The sequence below is a fragment of the Falco punctatus genome, assembly GCF_963210335.1.
Source record: "Falco punctatus genome assembly, chromosome: 4".
Classification (NCBI taxonomy): Eukaryota; Metazoa; Chordata; class Aves; order Falconiformes; family Falconidae; genus Falco; species Falco punctatus.
Window position 1 is genome coordinate 3,745,357 of NC_137583.1, and position 22,902 is coordinate 3,768,258.

Consider the following 22,902-nt stretch of genomic DNA (forward strand, 5'->3'; position numbering starts at 1 on the left):
AGAAATGCAAAGGATAAGAGAAGGTGAAAATATGTGGAAAGCAGAGAACAAGCTCAACTAAAAATTAGTGAACAAAGGATACCTTCAAAACCCTTGGTAAGTTCTACCTAAGGCTCTGAAAAAGTTCAGGCAGTGCTACTCTACATCTTAGAAACAAAAAAAAAAAACCCAAAAAAATCAATACAGCTGAGCATAAACAAAAAAACAACACTTGAATTTAACAAGCGTTTTACCATTAGAAAAATAACTATTATTCCAAGTTGCACTATTTATTGCCTTCTGTTATACATATGTCTGAGTCCCTCTCACCATCAGTTCTTAAACAGGTATCAATGTTAAAGGGGAAAAAATATAAAATTCTAATACAGACTTAATCTCTTGTAAAATTGATAGCAAAACACCTACATAAAATGTGAAAGCCAAATATAAAATAGAATGTATTAAAGATCAGGGAAGAAACGCAAGAGCATTCTCACATCTTTGCAAAACAAAGCAAAATTATGAAGCTAAAGAACTTAAACGGCATTGAATAATTTAATAAAACAAGATATAAACTATCAAGATATCTTTCCTGTTGACTAAGAATTTTTTCTCCCACTAAAGAAGTCCCTCAGAATTACTGGGCTAAGTACTACTTAAAGTACAAGAACAAAACCCCAGTAACAGATTAAATCAACTTTCAAGGAACAGAATCAACCTCTCCTTCTACACAATGACAACTCGGCAAAGACAGTCTATAAATTATTAAAAAATGCAAGGGTTTGGATTTTTTCCAAGATCTGTTTCATGTGTATAAGCATACCATTAGGTAAGTTAGTTTTAAATCCTTTTACAGAAAGCTGTAAAAAGCTTTGGCTTTTTATGTATCTTTTTTAAAGAAAAACTGGTTTCTGCTTTTGTAACTTTGTTTCAGGTGATTTGCGTATTTTATAGGTCATAAACAAATCTGGGTCTGTTCATTAAAAATATCAGCATCCTGATATTCTAAATGAACGCTTCCTGACTTTTCTCAAAATGCAAATACATGAGGAACAATGAAGGCTGCAAGCCTAGTAATAAAGAACAATTTTTTAAAAGGAAAACCTGTTTCAAGTAACACCTGCAGCTCATTCAGTGCTAAATACTGAAAGAATTAAAATGTATTAATATATAGCATTCAGCAATTCATTTTTATTTGGTTACACTTCCCTGAAGTACCTGCCACAAGTGTTGCTGAGTGCCCTGTCCTGGGAGCTGGAAAATACTGCTGGTTGGTGTACATGCTGAATTTTAAATAAACTGCAAAAGTATTAACAAACATGGGTCAAGTGAAACTTCAAGAAAATACTGAGAGTGCTGAGTAAGACATTCTTGCATAATTTTAATGATGCCTTGTAACGGGCATTATACCACTTTTTCCATTTACTTTAATGAAGTCCCACATTTGACAAGTTACTAAATAGATTTTCTCCAGGTGAATTTTGGAAGGAAAATTGTGGAACTGCATTGTTCCGGCAGAAGTTAAACAAAGGTAATTGTTGGGAATGTCCTCTCAGATGACGACTGGGCAGTACTACTTCCAAAAGAAACTCCAGAAACTTTCCAGCAGAACTTGAAAACTTCTGTACCTCAACTGACATTCACCTACGGTCCTGAGCTGCCTCAGAACCTCCCGCAGCCATCCAGTGCCGGGTGAGGAGCAGCAGGGGGCCTAACAGCAGCATCTGGGTATGTATGAAACATCTTGCCACAGCCCCGAAGATGACCTGAGCTCACTCTGCTTCTGGAAGCACTCCCCACCCTGTCCCTAGCCCCCTGCCGAAGCTGCCCGATGGCGATCAGCAAGCATCCGCGCGAAGGGATGCTGCCAGGTCCCGAGCAGGCAGCAGGGGAAGAAGAGGCCACGATGAAGAAAGGCAGGTCTGAAGAATCCCACAAAGCCACCATTAAGCATATTAGAGCCTGTTAGACAAGCCCATCTGGGGAAAGGCACAATTACAGCAGGAAAAAGGCTCTCCTCTTCCCTTGGAACAGCTCCTTCCAGTTCCACTGACAGCCCTGTCTCTGCCCTAAATATTTAAAATTACTCCAAAAAATCAAAAGGAGAAATCCTTAGGTGAATGGTGTCTACTTTGGACAATTAAGCACTCCAGCCCTTCATTCCTCAGTTTTAACTTGTCCTACAACTGGAATAATATGTCTACGCTGTACTAACAGCGTATGTCGATTCATTCAGATCTAAAGCTTTAAGATAGCGTTCAACTAACAAAACACATATTAACAGAATGAAACCCAGCTATTTATAAGCCGTGAAATGTTTTGCTCACCATCCACAAGATTGAACCTGTGGGCTGTTCCACCTGTTGAGATCCACTCCATCTGGATTTTACAGTCGCCAGACCAAAATCTCCTATTTTCACTGTGAGGCCTTCATGAAGAAATATATCTAAACATTTGTTAAAGAAATTCTGTAGAAAATTTGACTAAACAACTCTGAGTTTTCTGACATGATTATGAAATGTCTGGCTAGGTTATCACAAATGCAAGCCAACCATCCAAATTGCTGATTGTTTTATTAAAACCTGCTACGAGCTGTATCTTAAACACAGGAAAAGTAATTCTATGGCCTCCATATTTACAGAGTTAACATTTAAGACTAAGTAAGACCAGATGTTTCAGCATTATTTTGAACATTTATCTTTATGGTGAGTTAGGACAGAAATCAACTATGTTAATTAACAGCAGTGACTGCAGGTACTTAAATAACTGGTGTCAAGAAACATATAAGGAAACAACATAGAAGTCATCACGACTCAAAAAAGAAAACTAAAAAATTAAGAGCAGAAACAAAATCTATTGACATAAAGCTGTCTGGCAGATCTATTTAGCTACAGTTTAACTATCTGAACTGGAAATACACACATCTGTATTATTTGTATTTATCTGCTTAACAGATTTGTCTGTTAAGATTGATAGCTAGCACTTTCTTTGTTGGGGTTAGTTTAAGAAGACACCCTTTTACAATTTCATTTAAGAATGTTTTAAGTTCAAAAAGGTGATTCAGAAATAGAAACGTGACTGACTCCTAGTTCTCATTTCCATGTCAGGAGAAGAGTTCACTTATGTCACAAAAATGGTCATCATTATCAGGAATCCAAACTCCTGACCTCCTATATACTAAAATGATTATTTTTCTAGCTTAACTGAAAATGGGAATCCTCTTACATTATGGAACTACTAAATTTGGCTTATTTTTTTGATGATGACATTTGCAAAACATTCTGCTCACACTTTACGAAAGGAAGTTACAATTCATGCTGCTAGCTCAAAGGATGCTCTTCTTGGCAATTTCAAAAGCAGTCATTTTCAAAGGCAAAAGACATCAGTTTCCAACATTTTTATTCCATATGTTACTAAATTAATATTTTTGCAAGAAATACAGTGGTAAAAGGTTGCCTTTTGTTGAGTTTAAAGTAAGATTTTTTGCCTCATTTCTGCTAGTCATGTGAAAGTGTTTTAAATTTATTAAAAATATATGGGAAATAGTATCAAAACCCACATGTGCACACATACCTCCCGTCAAGTAGAGTGCAGCTCCTCTCCGATACAGGGTTTGGGTAACAGAATTGCATCAACACCACTCAAGTAAAAAAAAGACACTTTTGGAGCGCAACTGTTGCACATAGTTTTCCATCTTTATCACAACAGTTTGGTAAGCAAGCACATATGTTCTATCAAAGTCCTTGCTAAAAAGTAATTTCTTACCAATCAACAAGAATTACTCGTTAGGAGTTACATACATTTGAAACAGCTAGTTCAACCCCCCAGGAAGCTCTGTATTAACAACAAATCACTCTCGTGTTGAAGGAAATACGATGAAGTTAGGAAAGGATACTATTGGATTTCATGTCTCTGTGGATGATATTCTTTGCATGTAAATAGCTGTGAAAGACAAAGCAGAAAAGTGCCATTACGAAGGCTGTTCCCACAAACTCGGATGAGCACTGACAGCATCAGACAATGACAGCATCTTCTATGCTACAAACATTACAACATGTTCTGAAAGACCAGTGATGTGGTTACTGTATCAGCTCAGGTATCTGGAGAATGCTTCCAAAATAATCCTGTAACTGTGAACCCTGTAAGCATACAGCAGGAAGAGCCATCCTCTCATCTCGCAGAAGCACCACAAGTATTAATTAGTGTTTGCCAAACACTGCAATGTTACAGTAAGCAATACAGGGAAGAAAAAAAATAATTCTATGTTTAAAATAGGATCTGATCCAGTGCACTGCAGTAAGACCTCAAGCTACAAAAGATGATAAAATAGAGACAAGTGACTGCTAAAATGACTAGTGGTCTAACGTGAACTAAGGTAAGAAAAAAAATACTTAACAAAAGCAAGAATGCACACAACAGTGCTGAACTAAGGCTGCACAAAATCTTTCCGTGATATACCATTGTGCCTTGTTACTATTTTAGTGCAGTAACTTCGCATATTAGGGTTTGGGGAAGAGAAGGGAAACACCATTCCAAGAACAAAAATAGCCAGCATTGTTTATCCTACTCACTCCATTCCCTGTGCCGTCTGCCGAGCAATATCAATGAGCTGGAACATTTGGAACTTGGTCTCTTGAACATGCAGGTGTTTATACAGACTGCTTCCTTCACACCACTGCGTAACAATGGCCAGATTATCTTTAGTCATGTAGCCCATGAAGAGCAAAATATTAACATGCCGAGTTTTCCTAATAGAAAGAAGCAGAGAAAGAGAAATTAGTATCTTTACGAAAAATGTTATCAAATTCTTTTAAAAATGCATTCCTGGCTGAAGGAACATATTTCAGTCTTTGTGTCCAAAAACCTAAGTTCCCTGCAATTTTTTTTGCTAGGTGGAGGTGTGTGTAAGGTTTGTTTTTAAAAATAATAAAAATACACCAGAATTGCCAATTTATAATTTTTAAACAACGTCAGCTGAATTTCTGCTTTTTAGTTAAAATACTTCCTTTCACTTCCAAGGAAATTATTTAAAATCAGCCTTTAGAAAAAAGGTGTCATGAAAATTCAAAGGTTTTGAAATTAGTAACCAAGACTCGTGCTTGCAAGTGGTATTAGAAAAAGTTACTGGAATAACAGAAATGACCCTGAAAGCTGTGAAAAAGTGAAAAACGTAGATAGAAGACTGAACCTCAATAGGAAACAAAAGGGTCATAAACTGCGAAGAAATTAACAGATGAGAAGAGAATTCTTACGTACTCTGGTTCAGTTTCAGGATTAACGTTACAGGTAGTTAACTGGACACTACAAAAACAGTACTTGAAAGCAGAAAATAGTTATGTAGATCAGAGTATACATTAAAAAAAGGAATTATGCTGCAATTTTAAAAGGTACAGTTCAAGTACTCTGTCCAGTGATGAGAATTATGACAGACTTTATCAATTGTCACCTTTTACTGCATACCAAATGTGACCTGAACAGTTATGGGTATTAGTATGCTTTATCTCCAAAGACAACTTTCAGAAACAGTGAAGAACTACTGAAATACTCTGAATTATGACTGCTGTCTCAGAGCTCCACAACAATATTCAGAAGTATCACTATATTCTCTCTTTTTTATTCTTTATCTCTGCTTTTTGTGTCTTATCAAACATAGAATATTGGGCACGACTGCTTACAAGAGGGGTAGCAGTCAAATACAGTAACTTGAAGTAACAGAATTTAGCAATGAAACTACCAACTCACCTTAATACAGCCACTTCATTTCTGAAAGCCTGGAACTGTTCTGGGGTTGGGTCTACAACCTTTAGTATCTTCACTGCTACATCCCCTGAAAATACGTTTACCATAAAAATTACTTTAAATGCAGTGCTTTTCCCCGCCCCCCCCCCAAAAAAAATGACATTAACACACAGTACACTTCAAATTCCTAATCTGTGCACAAGATACCTCTACTAATTTGTACACAAGTCATGACTTTCCTGCAGACATATAAACGTCTGTAGTATCAAGCAATTCATTTACCTGAATTTCAGGCTAATGGAAGAAGTCATCAATTGTTCACATTCTTCCCTTTATTTTTTTTAACAGCTACACCTGGCTAGAACTACACGTTCTTTTTGCAGGATATGAAGCTACTAAAATCTCAAATAGACAAGGAAGGTATTCTAGTGTAGGTGCATTCTCAGCACATTATTTCAAGCAGTCACAGTGTCTCTCTGCTTCCAAACAGTATCCAAAGTTTCATCACTTTCTCTTTTTTCTATCCAGCTTTAGCCAGCATAATTATATAAAAATACAAAGGTGTATATATAAGTTTAGATCTTAAAGTTTTAATATGTTTACCTATAAAAACAACATATAGGTACATACACACATCCTTTTCAAATATAAACTTCATTTAAAAACCAAACTTTCTAGATTTCAATACTGCTAAATTTCAGGAATGAGAGGGATAAATTATCCAGGAATAGCAGAGAAATCATGAACAATATAACCGATTATAGTATTTCAATAACAAATTTGGGGACTATGGGAAGCCGACTACCTTACTATTAAGCTAATACATTTCAAAGTTTTACTTAAAATCTTCATTTGATTCACTTCCACTGTCAGTGCTTGCTTTAAATTTCAGTATCTGTTAAAAGTAACAGAGAGGAATATATGATGACCCAGTGCTATCTGTTTGGAGACTGTCTCTACAGAATGAAGTTGTAAAAGCCTTTACAGCATACATCCAGAAAACAGTGGAATTGAATTGATTCAAAAAAGGTACAATAGTGGAGTGAAGCCAACTGTTCTAACAAAAGTAAGAGCACTGAAAGCAAGACCAACCGATTCCTCAGTGAAGGAAGCAAGTATCATATTCATTTTAACTATCGAGGGACCACATTTTAGAATTCAAGAGGGGGATTAAACTTGCCTTGACACTGTCACAGAAAGATAAAAGCAGCTTAGGAAAACTGAAATTTCAAATTTTAGTCCACATGCAGTAAAAAGATTTGAGAGGTGCTATACTCCTGACATAGGCTTATCCTGTAGTTTTAAAGGCTGCTGCCACTTAAGATTACAGAATCATCACCTACATTTAAAAAATCCTGAGTGGCAGATTTCTCTGCTGCCACACAATCACTAATTTTCTTCTTCTTAATATGGCCTCTTCAAAGATACACGTGAAAAATACATTAAGCATGTCTCTAGAATATAATGATCAACTGAATACATTAGGAATACTAACTGCCTAATTAAAAAAACAAAAAAGTTGCCAATGAAGAAGGGTATGTGAACTGGTACTTGAAAGTTCCAGGGCACCCTGAGTTAACTGCAGTATCTTCCACTGTAGTTACCAGTTGCTTAATTTGCTGTATAATTTGAAGTCAAAGATGAGCAAATATTGAACACATTATTATACATTTATATCTTCCTCCTTTAACATCAGTAAATGCAATACACTTCCTATTTCATCCTCTAGCATGTTCGCAAAGAGAACCATCTCACACATTTGCAGTATGCATTATGATTTGTCATTTACAGATGTCTCTGCTTACAGGCTGGAACAGTAGAAGAACTGATAGAAAGACTACACTTTCACGTGACTACCAAAATCACAGGCTTCAAAACCAGCCAGTTTCTACCGCAACTCCTCTTGACACACAATGCAAGACCAATAAATGGTCTACCAATGCTTGAAGTCTACTGCTACGAGCTATGCCCACACAAGGCAAGGATGCAGCATCCACTGATTACAGGCCACATGTTTTCAGAGAATATATTGAAAAATAATCTATCATGATCCTTGCTCCACAGATGACGTACGCTGTTCTTAACTAAATCAGGTGCCACGTTTTTTAGGCTTGATGGCATTTCCCAAGGAGTTTTCTCTACAGAAACAAATACACAATAGCACTTGTTTTGTTTAGCAGCAATCTGAAGACAAATCAGCTTCCGCCACCCCCCAACCACCAAAACCCTAGAACTGATTACCAGGGTCAAAGGGGAAATGTGAGTGTTTATGATAGGTAGTCTTCCAACCCATTTAAACTGCCTTGGTTCTCTTTCCGCCTTTTAAATTTAGAAGCATGCTACAGGACACTACAGGATCCAAATGGGGTCTGTAACAGAAGCGGTGCAAATATGAAAATTAGTACTTAACCATCAGAACAATCTGGAAAAATATGGAAGTGCAAGATACCTGTTCAAGAGACACGCGCTCCTCAGAGCAAGACTGTCCTTGACACTTCATTTTTATTTTGGAAGACTGAAGTCAGGGAAACTTATTGGAAACCTAAAACGGTTTGCATATAGTTGTACACAGTCTTCTACAGGTGCTCTCCAAAGGTTCATTGCAAACAGCCCTTGACAGCTGGGCACGTTAGGAAACCCAACCCAACATCTCTAACTTAATCTAGACTTTCTACTTAAGTTTGCAGCAACCTGCCCGCTTCAAATATTTTTCATTTAGCTTCACCAAGACGTTTTTATTGCTGCATTTGTATTATTAGAATAGGTTACTATAAAAAAGTCTGCAGTTTCACTAATTTGTGCAGTGAACTCCCAGTTTTATTTTAAACAGAAAAGATTTGCAAGAAATATAAACCTTTAAATCTTTTAAGACCACACCGCAAACGACTTTAAATAAATAAAGTAGTAATTTAACTTTGACTTTCTTGAGAAATCAGGAAAACTACCAACAGTTACTACAATAAGATATTCAATCTTATCAATATTGAGTTAGGAGACAGCTCTACAGCCATCTTCTGCACACAGCTGAGGGCTCTTTCTAAACGTGTAGCTCCATGCATCTCCTGTTTAACACTCCAAAACATCCTAACAAGACGAGGAGTTGCAACTGTTTTATTAAAATAAACACTGACAAGAAATTCTCATTTATTATTCTGTTTAGCAAAATCCTACTTAACCTATTTTTCCTCTTGATTTCTGTGTTCCATTTTACTTACATAATGAAAATCAGTTTAACTGTTCATGAATATCACTTTTAGCATAAGAATAGTCCTTCCATTGATGCTAACAATATTTGGGCTTTAAGACATGCAAGTATTTATTCCTTTAAAATAGAGAGTGGAAGATAAGTTTCCAGATTTTTTTTGGTCAGCTTATTTTATGACAATTAGGCCCTGGAGGGGTTTGTGTGTGTTTCTTTTTAAATCACAAGCCTTGAATTTCAAAACTAATTCTGCAGTTCTGCAGTGTGCCTCTTTTCAAAGTATTCTAGCTAACTTTATATCATAAGGTCTCACATCAACTGTTTTTCCCTTAGAAAATCTCTACAAAAAAAACTATTTATGCTTATTTCCCTTCCCTGCCACCTTGAATGTAAGTACGCTAATTAAACCATAGAGGTATTAAAACAAAAGGTAAATATAATTTAACATCAGTCTGTGAAAATTCCAAGCTGACTCTGCTAATTCAATCCTCTTAATGGAACGTGAAATCTTTTCAGAAAACAAGCTGTTGTAGAACACGGTAATAAAGAAAACATTGGTTGCAATATAGTGAGCATGTTGATGGCATTTTGTCAGATTCAGATTCTGATGCCTGTTCTTTGCCTTCATTTCACCACTACTGGTATCAGGAAATTTGTATCTCTCCCCTAGTACCTTTGGTGGTTGATACGCACATAGCACCATTAAAACAATTTTACCTTTTTCTAGGTTGCTGTCCTACCCTATCAACATTTTGAGAATATGGTAACACTTGTCAAGAACTTACCATGCCATTTGCCTTTGTAAACTGTTCCAAAAGAACCTGACCCTATTCTGGTAGAAAGCATGACTTCACTTGCTTCTATTTCCCAGTAATAACTGGAATCTCTCTGTCCACGAGGCCTCTGGAACAAAAATCGACAGGGCTTTTACTCTAAGTATTTAAACAAATATTTTATATATACACACACCAAGAATGAAATAACTTCCGTCATACAAGTTTAAGATGCACTGAAACCTTGAGAGTTTTGTCCTGCAGTTTGGGCTTTTGTTCTTGCCTCAATTTGTGAGGGGTGGTGGGTTTGTTTACAAAAAAAACCCTTGATCTTAGATCTTAAGAGGAACAAATATTTTATAAGCAACTACCTAAAAACATCTGAAATACTTAAGAAACTTACTGTTTCAAAATCACGATACTAAAACTCATTTACATATTTAAAAAGAATAAACACAAATGATGAGAGCAGAATTCTCAAACATCTAAGTGATTAACAACTTTGAGTCCCACTAAGCAACTGTAGTTTCATTTTTAAATCTTGTAAGCCTTCAAAAAATTACATATATTATTCATTATTATACTATCTTTTCTTTCCTTACCCCTGCCCATAAGTTTAAATCAAGCTTTTGAGTGAAAACTCTCATTTTGTTAAATCTTTTTTTCCTCTGGGATATTTTGACTAATTGTATTGGGAAACAATGGCATTATCAATATCTGCTTTCTATAGAAGCTATGGCAACATGGTTCAAATAGTGATAATAAGGCTAACTTTAAACAGACTAAAAAAGTAAAAAAGATACAGCCCCTGAAGATTTAGAAAAGTAGTCCTTGAATCTGTACTGAAAAACAATTTCACAATACTGTCTGAAATTAATTTTCAATCCAGAACACACTGTTCTGGGTATTTATAATGCAATGCAATAGTGCTATCTTTTCCTAGGTAGTTAACATTATACTGCTATTATATACGCATGGTATAGAGCAATCCAAGATTACCATCAGCTTTTACTGCCTTTTAAGTACAGAAATGTATCTCAACACACCACTACCCCCAGCACAGTTTAACATCTTTTTTTAAAACAAAATATTACCATACTTACAATTTTGTTCTTTTCTTGTGTATTAGATCCAGGGGCTCTCTCTCTTTGGGCTGGGACTGGGGTTTTAGGCTGAGACCAGCCAGTTGGGCTCATATTGTTAGGACTGCCAGACAGAGCAGAGGGTGAGGCTTAAATAAAAAAAAACAGAAGAAAAACAATTTATGAACCAGAAAATACACACAGAATAATATTATAAATTATTTTTTTAAAAACCATACCTGATTCACTATGGCTTCGAATTGCATCCTAGAACACAGAAGACAGATAATAAAGTTAATAAATATATGAAAGCATACAAAGGAACAAGCAGGAATAGTACTGAAATAATTCCTGATGGTTTTGGTCAAGTGCGATACAGTATTGACCAACACTCTCCAAAAGATTGTAGCTTGGCTATTTTCTAGTTACAAGAATCCTATATGCTAAAACCCATGCAATCCACGATTTCTTACAAAACATTAAAAATATTCATAGTATATTGAAAGGTACGACTACCAAAAAAAGGAGAGGAGGAGAAAAAAAAAAAAAAAAGAAAAAAAAAAAAGGACACAGAACAAGAAGAAACACCAGAAATACTATCTGCATTCCCACCACTGGATTTTTATACATGCTTTTATTTCAGACCTGAACATAGCTCCTGTGATGGTCCTCTATCTCCAAGGGACAAGTTCTCAAAAAGGTTTTGGGTTACAAGTAGGAAAACTTTTAAAAGCCCCTAAAATATTCCAAGTCAATAAACATTTTGAAATACCTCTACCATACTATTTCAACCCCCAAAAAAAGACTACATCTAGTGCCCTAATACAAAAACATCTAATTTTCGAAACATTTTCCCACAGATTAAGGTTTGATGACATTTGCAAACCATATTCTTACACAGGTCACTAGTTGGTACAGTGCGACAGCTCTCACCTCATGCCACAGGCACTTTACAACACAATTCTACAGCCATGCACAAGATAAACTAAGCTCTGACAAACATGACTTTACAACTTTTCTCACCTGCTATGTATTATCCCAAAGTACATACAGGAAAGGTAAAATATCCAGGTACTGTATAAGTACAAAGCAAGAACATGCACTACAGAAATGTTAAATACCGTCAAAGTTAATAGAAGTCAATTCAAACTTTCTAACCGATTAGTAGAATAATAAATGCAAAATTTCATAGGAAGACAAAACAAGCCTACATTCCACCATACGGTTTTCAAATTCACTCAGACTATCCTTAGTAAAGAATCATTTATGAAATATATAATTTTAGCTAGTTAGTTGCATTCTCCCAAACTTGACTCTATATTCTTCCATAGTATTCTTCCATAGTATCTCTACTCTTCACCCAAATGAATTAAAATCTGCATAAACTACCAAAAAAGGACTCCTGCAAGTTACTACTTTTGTCCATTTTGAGGACAATAAAAATCTTTAAGAACTTGAATTAATTACATTTGACTGGTTTTGTCCATCAGCCTGAGAACATTAACTGCTTTCAAGCAAGCTGGCAAAGGATAACTAAATTTAATATTGTTCTCATACTTGTACATACATAATTCTTATTTAAGAAAAAAATATTTTTGAACTTCAATACCGATGTAAATACCTTTTTTTGCTTACAAATTCCACAGCAAATGAACCAAAACCAGTGTTCTTTAGAGTTGTTCTTACAACACAAATAATCCTATTCACAGTGTTATAGTCTGTCAACTTTGACGTGAAATAAAAATAGTACATCACGTTCTTAATCTAAGAGGTTTGTACAGTTATATTTAACAAAATAGTTTCCAGAAGAAAAAAGCCACACAACAGATGTGTTTGAGAAGGTTTTCCTTTAAAAACTGTGTGACCAAATGCATCTCTAAATCCAAACCTATTCAAATTCACACCAAATTTCAGACCAGTATGGATTCATCCAGCTAAACTAAAAATTAATCTCTTCTACCAATTTGCCCCTTCCAATTAGCGTCCTCAATATTTAAGTATAAACATGCTATAAAGATTTTCATCAACTCAAGATTAAACTTTCATGTGGACACCGCCACGGCTTACAAGTTATAGCAATCCTGTTAATCACAAGAAAACAACAGGCACCGAGAAAATACCTACTCTTCCCCTCAAACAAAATCGTCTGCACCAGGAACTGGGAGAAGCATTCAGGCTGTTATTCTAGGCCAAGACAGTAAGAGATAAAAGAAAAGAAGAGAGGAAGTATAAAAAATATTTTTTTTTCATTAAATGTTAGGATAAATGAAAGAAAAATTAACCTAATTTGTTTGATATATAATAATTAAGTGCAATAAAATTAAGTAACTATTCCTGTTCAGACCCAAACATTCACTAGTACCCATCCTTTGGTAAACCACTTTATTAAGGTGGTCTTTCTCGTGTCATACTAGGAGGTCTCTACAATCTTTTTTGTGGCGTTTGGTTTTTTTAAACATTTCTTTTTAAGCCTTTTGGAAAAGCAGCTATTGCCTTTAAGACATGACAGCCATTTTTATCTAGTCCTCATCACATTCTGGAGAGCCAGAACAGAAAGTATTTCTGTCTTTACTGCTATGCATAAACAAAACAATGTCTCCTTGTAAAGGCTCATCACACTATTAATATGAAAAGTTAGTTAATATTCTCTTTTTTTTTTTTTTTGAGTGCTTCATTATTTTTTCATGCCATAAAAAACGGTCAGCCAGGCTTCCGAAGCAGTAAAAAACAGCTGTAAGCCTAAAAAAACTGAAGAGAAAGGGAAGGTATCTTTCCCCATAAAACCCAGCTGACAAAAAGCTTCTAACCAAAAAAACCTTCCCAGGGCTGCAGTGCACTTGTCTTCAGTTCCAAAGGTCCAGAGGACTTCTCTAGAACGTTCCAGATAATCTCCACATTTCCCACAAGCCTATAAACTACCAGCTGAAGACACAAGTGAACTCAGCAGTCGAAGGCTTTTGCCTGGCTTCAAGAGTTTTTAAACTATTCCAGAGCTAAAAAAACCCCAAACAGCAGCACTCTCTGAAGTCCTGCAGTTCAGCACTTGCTTTCTGCAAGCCCTTCCTGAACACCACTCCCTTAGTTTGCTAAGGTTATCACAAAACAAAACAACCAACCACTTCAGGCCTGACTTCAAAGAGTTGTCTCTCACTACTGCCAGTCTAAGGTAGGGGCAAAAAAAGCAAAAAAAAAAAAAAAAGGAAGAAAGTGCTTGAAAGCAAGTAACGGCAGAAATATTCTCAGATACAGACGGCTTTAGCACACAAGCCTGGAACTGCTGTTAATTCCATACAGGTGTAACACAAAACATCTTGCCAATAAGTTTTGACTCGAGTGTTCCAACTCTCAGAACTATACGCAGCCTTGCAGTACCTGTGGTATGATTTAAAATAAACACCAACCCCCCAAAAAACCCATATTTTAAGTTTGAAAGAACATTTTTAGACGTGTAATAAGCATTTCTTCAGCAAAACTAAGCTTATTTTCTTTTCAGGTCTGTGAAACTTGATTGTTTAAAACTCCCCCCACATCTTTACAGATCTAATTACCAAAAATCTACCTAGAACTTCAGCAGAGTTGATAAAGACAGCGAGAACAAACTACTAACTTTCTATGCAAACACGACACCTATATTCTTCATCACTCAGCCAACTAAGGCAAACAGTAAGCAAATGACAGAAAGCAAAGAAGAAAAACCAACCAGTGACTTTCAGATGGCCAGTCACAAATTTAGTCTAACTTTATGCTATTCCCTCCCTACCAGTATTACCTCAATTATCCGGCTGTCTACAGGCATTGTAGTGCTAACCATATGGACATTTGGTGTGGATGTAGATCGCTGTCTTTGGGAAAGAGAGCCCTCAGAGGAAGGATTTGATGTGTTGAATGTGAAGGCATGAGGTGTAGAATACCTGTGCTGGGAACTGAGAAGGAAAGAAGAGAGAAAATGAAAGTTGTGGTTATTTTTTCCCCTCTATATTGAAAAATACCGTTCAATGTAACCTGTCCAAAAGCAATACACGCAGAATTCCAAACAGAGAAAAAGTTGGGACTTGCACACTAACTAAACTATTTGGTCAGCTGAATCATTCTCAGCTTAACTTAGGAAACAAATTAAAAATCTTGGAAGATCTTGTCAGCTCACATGTCTGTTTCTGCCATTATAAATTTTGCCACAGTTCACCTCAATCCCCACCAAATCACATTTAATATGCTGATAAAATACTGGCTCTGCTGGATTAATTCAGATCAGTGAAATTTAAACAAACTGCTCGCTGTTAAATGCACAGCTTAAGAGCTACTTTTACTGCTAAGCCCTGAATTTGTAAAGGTTTGCAAGGCTGTTCAATGGTTCGCATAGAACAGCCAGCAAGGAAGTCGTGAAACCCAATACCAGTTAAAAGGAGGCCAACACTAGAATCCAGTTCAACAAAGAGTTATAAATCACAACTTAAGGTCACTCAAACCTTATTCATCCCAAATTACACAAGTATCTTAACTGAAACCATCCAGCCTTCACAAAAAGCTTAAAAAACTATCAAGTTAATGAGTCATTGTTCAACGATTCTGGAAATAGAGTAAGATGGCAAAGAGAACATAAGATCAATTCCTGATGCAGTTCCCACTAAAATAAATAAATAAATGCATAGAACCATTTGCAAGTCAGCTACATGCTCTGTGCCTCATTCCTGAAAAGGCCACGATTTTTCAAAGAGATGTAGAAAAAACAAGAGATGGCCTGCCCTCTCCAGCCTCTAGAATTTCAAGGAAAAGAATACAAGCATAAATTAGGATCAGAAGACAGGCCCCTTTGAAAGGAAAGCAATTTTTATTCTAGCATTTAAAACTACAGGAATGTTCTCTGTAGGTGTCAGAATTTTCTTTGAGGAACATATTTTCAGTTTCCACTGTTCTCTCTTTAAACTCTTATCTGTCATCATAACATTAGAATGTTATTTTAGTTTATGTATGCAAGTCATGCAAAACGAGTTACAAACCCTTACATGTATACCACCTGATCAAATAAAATTAATCCACAAAAATAACAAAGGGAGCCTTGAATTTTCTTAAGCAGGAAAACAAAGGTCCCCAGAAAACCTTTAATACACTCTCTTAAAGTCTTAAGACTAAAAATTAAAAATAAACCCAAATCACTTTTTGCTTGAATCTCAGAACAAGGAAGGTCACTATATATTACCTACAATGAAGTGGTGTTGCCTTCTTGGACATTTGTCCCAACCTTCTATACGACTGTTTTATTTTTGAGGAGTTGGGGTTTTTTGGTTTTTGGGGTTTTTTTAAACGACTGTATTTCCCAAAACAGAAATGACAGGAAATACTAGCTTACCTAACAGGTATCCGGGAGACAGACTCCCGCATCCGTCTCATTGTCAAGGGAGGTAGTGCAGGGACACCACTGTCACTGATATTTGAATTTGGGAACAATCTGAAATATCAACAAAAACAATTACAATTTCAACTGCTACACTACCTCCTGTACAATGCTCTTGAAAGCTGAAAATTTAAAGGGCTGTTTCTTTCCAGCATAATTAACTTCATGAACGCATTCTTATACATAGTATTTTCCCTCTGCGTATGGTATGACTGAAAACTACGACTTCAGACTCCCAAAGAAAATTTCTACGTGTTCTTTCTAAACTTATGATACAAATCTTTTTTCATCAAACTTCAGATTTTCCTGGAAGGGTATTCAACACCAATTTTTTTAAATTTCTATTAAAACCAGGTAGCATCGAGTGGCACAAGTCATCCTACACTCTAATGACCGGTCAGTATAAGAAAATACATAACTATATGACCAAGTTCAGTTACAAAAAAAAAAAAAAACATTCACCAAGACACATAAAATCAGTTCTAGATTTTAACACTTTTGCATAAAACAACTTCTTCTAACATATTTCTAATCAACATTAGGAAAGTATTATCCTTCCTCAGTTTTCTCATCATTCCAAGCATTTTCAACAGGGTGCCAAAAGTTGTGTTAGTTCTGAACATTCACGCTTCCAACAGCTAAAAACCAACTGAATCATGACCTTTTTTCCTTCCAAAAGAAGCGTTATGGTAGAGGAATTACTATTACTCTGCTGAAACAGAAGGCATTATAGCAACTGCCTGGTCATTCAGAAACTGTTTGCTTGTCCCAGAATATTAAAGTTTACAGCAAGAACAAAATGCATTTAATGTAAATGGCCTTCTTCACCTGGCAGTAGACAACCATTGCTGACTGTTTCATGAAATCAATACACAAGTTCTGTATACCAATGAAAATGACTACACCCCAATAATCCAACTTTATCTCTATAATGAGATTAAAAAAACCAATGCTTGTCTGTCACAGAGAGTTAGTGTTGCTATTAAAAAGGAACAGTCCTTACAAGAGTTGCCTGATATTGCTCCAGTCGACACACATGGTTGGAACTTTAGTGCTGCAGTGTTCGTGGAATTTATAACCACATGTCTGACACCGAAACCCATTTAGCAGGAACTTCTGGCAGATGTCACAGAAAGCAAGCTTTAGAAATGTCTTCCGAGCCTAGAAAACATTAAACGATTAATTCAAGCTACTAGCTTCTCTTCATTAGCCGACATTAACAACTTCAGAGCTTGACATAAATAAATACCATGTTAAAATGTTTTCAGTACCCCCAAAGTGCTCCTGAACTTAAAACCACAACTGAGTATTCTTGCATGTATTTCCAGTCTGGTTAGAAACCTGGAAAGCTTACAAACATTTAGGGCTTTGTTTATCTAATTATTTAAATTAAAAAAAAAAAAAAAAAAAGGAAAAGTGTTTGTCAATATTGTGCACTCAGTAAGGTGGTAAGAGTTGCGTGGGCCAAGAATTAAGTTTTTAGTATCACAAAGTGAAGGAGGATTAGATTGTAAGAACTGCCTAATTATTGTTTGTTCATCAAAATGCCTGTTGTCTGTTTATGACTAACCAATACCTCCTGCATATGAAATAAATTCCTTAGTAAATACAACAGGTTCAGGAAATTCTACTTTGTTAAATGACATCTAACATTTATTTTAAGGCTCCTGAAATATGAAAAAAAAAACATTAAAATGGACCAAAGGGTTTCTTCCTCCGGAGCGTACTGTTGGAGGAAGCCTCAAAGTCTGAGCTTCTTCCAGATCTGGAAATCTTCCGGATTTCTAAAAATGTAAAAGTAAAGCTACTTCCAGTTTTTGTAAATTAATGCTAACCTTTCTGATGGATCTAAATGATTATCATTTAGTTTTGCCACTTGGCACAATACATTTCTGGACAAAACAACAAAAAGGCTAGAATATAGGAACAGAGTTCCTTCTCAGGGAGAACGAAGTAATGCCAGGTAAAACTGTTAGGCATTATCTCTTCACAAAAGGAAAAAAAAAAAAAACCAAAACCAAACAGCAGCTCTCTATTTGCTCTACACTGGGCAAATAATCTGTTTTTGAGAAGAAACTACAAATCTAAAGTCTTCAATGCTGCCCCCACCCCCAAAAAAACCTACTCTCTCAAATTACGAGGCAGCATTAGCTCACAAAACATTATGACCTTGCAGAATTAACAGCACCCCTGTACATTCACAATTACCAACAGTCCAATAAAGCTGCCAGACTTATCCACTCTTTCTTGACTGATGAGCCAGAGGCTGAAAATGCAAATTATCTCCCGGTTCTGGACTTTAAAGACATGGTATCTTAGTATGACAATTACAGAAATAGGTATTTATATAAAATAAAAGTGGCAATCATCAGATCTTTGAAGAATACGTGTAATGTGAGCTTTTAAAGTCTCTGACACCTAGGAATCACTAAACATAAATAGAATCCTGGCATTTCACTGCAAATGGATACTTAGCCAATCTAATCTGTGGGAAGCAGGGATGAAGGAATCAAATCATCACTGCTGAAATCCCTACCTTGTGTTTAGAGCCAAAAGGTACCCAATGCCTAAACCATCCTTTGATTGAATACATTGTTCCATTTACACAATTTACATCAAAATACAGAAAATAAAAAGCTTACAAAGTTGTGTGTAGTGAGTGGAACATGATCAAGAAAGTCCACTTGCAGTTCCTCTCCAATCAAAGAGGCAGCATCTGTATTCCAATCCAAACGCACCTTTTTTCTGAAAGAAAGAAAATGGGGACAACAAAATTAGTTAGGAGGTAAGAAAGCTGGCCTAATCAATGATTTATGTTTTGTGAGTTTTCTTGAGTGAACTGAAAACAAATACAAAAAAGCGTGGCTACCCTCTTATAGTGAGCTATATTCACTTAAAAAATTAGAAGCAACTTTGAAAATGTAGCAATTCACCTCTTTTCCTATTTTTTAATGTATAAGTCATTTAGATATAAAGATTATTCGAAATAAGACACCTAGAAGCTGTAATCGAGTCACAGAAATACCCTTATAAACAAAACAAGAAATTATGAATGGCAGACTTAGTGACATGAAAGCCATATTACGTGCTTCAGCACTGAAGTTACTGGTGACCCCAGAATGGACTCAGTTACATAGAGAAGTAAACCCACAAATGACTGCCTCGTGACTGAGGCTTAAAAGAGCATTAAGCCCAAGCCTTAAGAGGTGTGAAGTTAAATGTATTAACTCCATGAGATACCTTCACTCCCTCAGCTTGTAAAAGAATCATTTGGTATTTAATAGCAGCATCCCCGGTCCTACAAAAAATAAGGAATATCTGAAGTGAGATTTAAATCCAAACATTGAAAAGTTGTAGAGGAATGCAGAGCCTTAAAACTGAGCACACAAAGGAGATGTTCATTTAAGTGATGGCTAAGAATCACTAGCACTGAAGTTTAATCAACTACAAATGCAGAGGAAAAACACATCTCGAATACAAAGGCGTATCATCATTTTAACTAGAGCATGACAAAAGCCTCTGCAAGAACACTACAAGCACTTGCGCGTACCCCTCAATTTCGAGCATTTTTAATACTTAGATTTAAAACAAAAATAATTTTTTTAATACCCAGGAAGCTGAAGGAGTTGCCCTAAAGGAGGGTAAAGAAAGCAAAATGGAAGTGTTCACAAACAAATTGTGTTTTTAAAAAGAAACTAGTGAGAGAGGAAGAAAGCATTAACGCTGCTATTCTAAAACCAAGATTATTACATTCTCTAGTTGAAAGTTTCACATAAAACATTCCAGACTCTTACCCTTTTGGTTCAGTAAGAAGTCGAAAAACTGCACAGCATTCTGGCTGCAGACCTCTTACTTTAAGTGCCTTCATAAGACAGTCATGTAAGGTCATCCCATTTCGCACATTTACCTGTGGCGAAAGGAAAAAAGTTTTAGTCAGTGATTACAGAATTTGGTTAAGCTTTGGGACCCAAAAAGTATTTTTTTTTTTTATTTAGAAGTTAGAGTAAACCTGCACAGCTGTTCACTTTTGAAGTTAATGAATAGATAAATAAAAATGCTTGTATGATGTAACAACAGACTGCTGCACCTTCCGATTTCACTTGCCACACATTAGGCCAAGCTGCCAGGCAGGCATGTTTTCTGCCGCAAACGTAACTATTGCATGCTTATGTAAAGGAAGTTTTGAATCCATTTTATAATGTTTCCATTTCTTACAAGTACTAAGTTTCTGTGAAACTGGATTTTATACAGCATGCACACAAGTTGGTAGCCTATAAAAAGTAATAGAAATGCAGGCAAATGGAGTTACCTTAAGTGTAGAAAAAGGCTTAATTTAGATTTCAGAGAACTTGGCATAAGACTATTATTAGTCCACTGAACTCCAAGAAATCTAATAGAAGCGTTCCCTCAAGAAGTTTCACTTCAGCTTTAACTACCATACTTCACTATGGCCATCCAAGTGAAGAAAATGGTGACAGCAATGACTAAGTATTTTACTTCACACAGGCATCAGTGTTTAGGTCAGCCAACTATGTATTTAACATTCAAAGACAGTGAGTAAAGTATCGTGCTCATGTGTATTGGAAAAATACAGCACTGAGGTAGGGAAATACAGGTTCTCAAAATACAGACACACTGTTTTCAAAATATGTCCTCTGGAATTAACAAACCGAGGACAACGCACTTAGTTACAGTAAGACTTTGTGTGAGATTGGCATACCTGCCATAGTGTTAGCAAAGGGAACAGTACAATGTCTCTTACACAAAGGTAATGTAGACTTACCACCGTGCGCTGCTTGTTGGGCAAGAAAACACGAATAGTATTACTAGTTTTGGAAGTATCTGATATTTTGCCATCATCAGATGCTCGGCGTTGATAACCGAACTGCTGGACAATAGTAGGCGAAATACAGTTTGGGCCATCAAAGACAGAATCCTTGAGTCCAAAACCATTACTGATCGTCTTCCAAGCTCCCTGAATGTGCTCCATTGATGCAGTCTGAGAAACAAAAATTGAGAAAGTCAGGGAAAATTACAACATACTTCGCTATACAGTGGTATTCTCTCTTCCCGAGACAATGGACTTCACAGCCTCTTTTGAAAGCATCTGAAAACTGCTCTGCCTTCTCCCTTGTGACACGATCAACCTACAGATACATGGTACAGTTCACCCACATCTGCAAAATTAGCCTGAGTCTTGAAAGCATTTGACTTTCTGTACATGAACATATCATCAGAAATACATGCATAATTCTTCTCACTGCACCGCTGATATCATAGAAGCACTTTACCATCGTGTTAATTTAAATAATCAGTGCCTGAGGGGCCTTCAGAAAAGTGGCTAGATGCAGGCCATAATAGTCCTGTAAGGCAGATATGGCATGCAAACAATTAGCACAGACTGTACTGTTAAGAGGCCCATCAAGACTTATAATTAAAAAAATTCATTGAAAAAATTGTATTTTTATCAGTGATCTTGGAGCTTTGGTTTGGGGGGGAGGGGGCAGTGTTGATTTTTTTTTTAAAAAAAAAGGTAGCAAGTTTCGTATTTTTAGTATACAACAAAATACACAGCATTTTATTAGTATCACATTTACACAGTACAAGACAGGAAAAAAAAAAAGTCAAAACCCACACACACTATGCTCTATTACATTTCAGCACAAACCTCTGCCAGTGAAGGGACATGAACAGCCCCCTCTGCACACTTCCAAATCAGCACATAATATATTTTTGCACACTCAGGTGCAAAGATAAAAGTACCAGTATTTTTCTTCCCCAGCTATCACAACTTCAATGCAGCTTGAACTCCAAATTATACTCCAAATCCATCTTGTTCAAAACTAAGTGAAATCAAAGTCTGAGACAGTTTTGAACAAAGAAACGTACTCCCCACTAAATTTCCAAGTAGTTAGATTCACTACGAAGCCTTCAAAAATAAAAAAAAAGAAAAAAGGAACAGTGAAAATAGGCATGGTAATTCATTTCCTCCATAAAACTGCATCCCTCTATAAACATCCAAGAAACTGATGTTCAGAACTACACAGTGCAAGTGCACATCTTCTGTCATGTTAGCAGACTGTTTCTAAATCAGTCTTCAGTGGTTGTGCACACCACCTATATTCCTGTTCACCTGCATGAAAGGTAAAGAAAGTCGTATTAAAGCTGCAAAGTCAAAGAGCAAATCAGTCAACAAATGCCAGACTACAGGTCTGCCAAGCAACCCTAGTTCCATCCCCTTATGGTACAGGAAAGACTTGCCCTGAAAGACCCATAATGTTCCCCTGAAATCACTAACAACTCAATTCAATATACACTAACAAACACTCCTATCAGCATCTATTAAAGTCTAATTTCATGGTCCTGTACCTCCTCTGTTGCAAATTATTTGAACCCTCCAACTCACTTCCTTATGCCCTTCTGTGTAGCACCCACGCAAATAAGAAGAATAAATTAAAAAAAAAAAAAAAAAAACAAAACAAACCACTCCTCCTATCCCAAACATTCACGTGCTTATGTCAGAGACAAGACGACAATGTTTGTTACAGTTAAAGAGCCAACGTAATGGAATTCGTGTGGAGAAAAAAGAAAAAAAAAAAAAAAAAAAAAAAAGATCTCCACTAGTGTTAAGTGTCCATTTTGGGATGCCCAGAAGGAAAAATTTGAATTTCACAGTGTTTTCTCTCACAGCACAGCTCTGAAGAGCCTTAGCTAGTGTTCCAAGTACTTCACACT

General features: G+C 36.2%; 1 protein-coding gene across 7 annotated transcripts in view; it reads right to left on the minus strand.

The window, feature by feature from the left end:
- Positions 1-22,902, minus strand: part of RAF1 (Raf-1 proto-oncogene, serine/threonine kinase) — a 47,853-nt gene that overhangs the window by 4,219 nt on the left and 20,732 nt on the right. For 4 of the 7 annotated variants that reach the window (XM_080386155.1, XM_080386154.1, XM_080386152.1 and 1 more), the window contains 14 exons: positions 20,951-21,166; positions 19,962-20,074; positions 18,810-18,912; positions 17,171-17,328; positions 16,123-16,221; positions 14,545-14,698; positions 12,900-12,959; positions 11,015-11,042; positions 10,797-10,924; positions 9,706-9,823; positions 5,722-5,806; positions 4,551-4,727; positions 3,875-3,921; positions 2,307-2,425 (listed from right to left, as the gene is read on the minus strand). In XM_080386155.1, the coding sequence (XP_080242281.1) occupies positions 2,307-2,425; positions 3,875-3,921; positions 4,551-4,727; positions 5,722-5,806; positions 9,706-9,823; positions 10,797-10,924; positions 11,015-11,042; positions 12,900-12,959; positions 14,545-14,698; positions 16,123-16,221; positions 17,171-17,328; positions 18,810-18,912; positions 19,962-20,074; positions 20,951-21,157 (1,596 nt within the window). In that variant the 5' untranslated portion in view covers positions 21,158-21,166. The remainder of the gene's footprint in view (positions 1-2,306; positions 2,426-3,874; positions 3,922-4,550; positions 4,728-5,721; positions 5,807-9,705; positions 9,824-10,796; positions 10,925-11,014; positions 11,043-12,899; positions 12,960-14,544; positions 14,699-16,122; positions 16,222-17,170; positions 17,329-18,809; positions 18,913-19,961; positions 20,075-20,950; positions 21,167-22,902) is intronic. The other 3 variants (XM_080386157.1, XM_080386156.1, XM_080386158.1) reach the window with 3 other exon arrangements.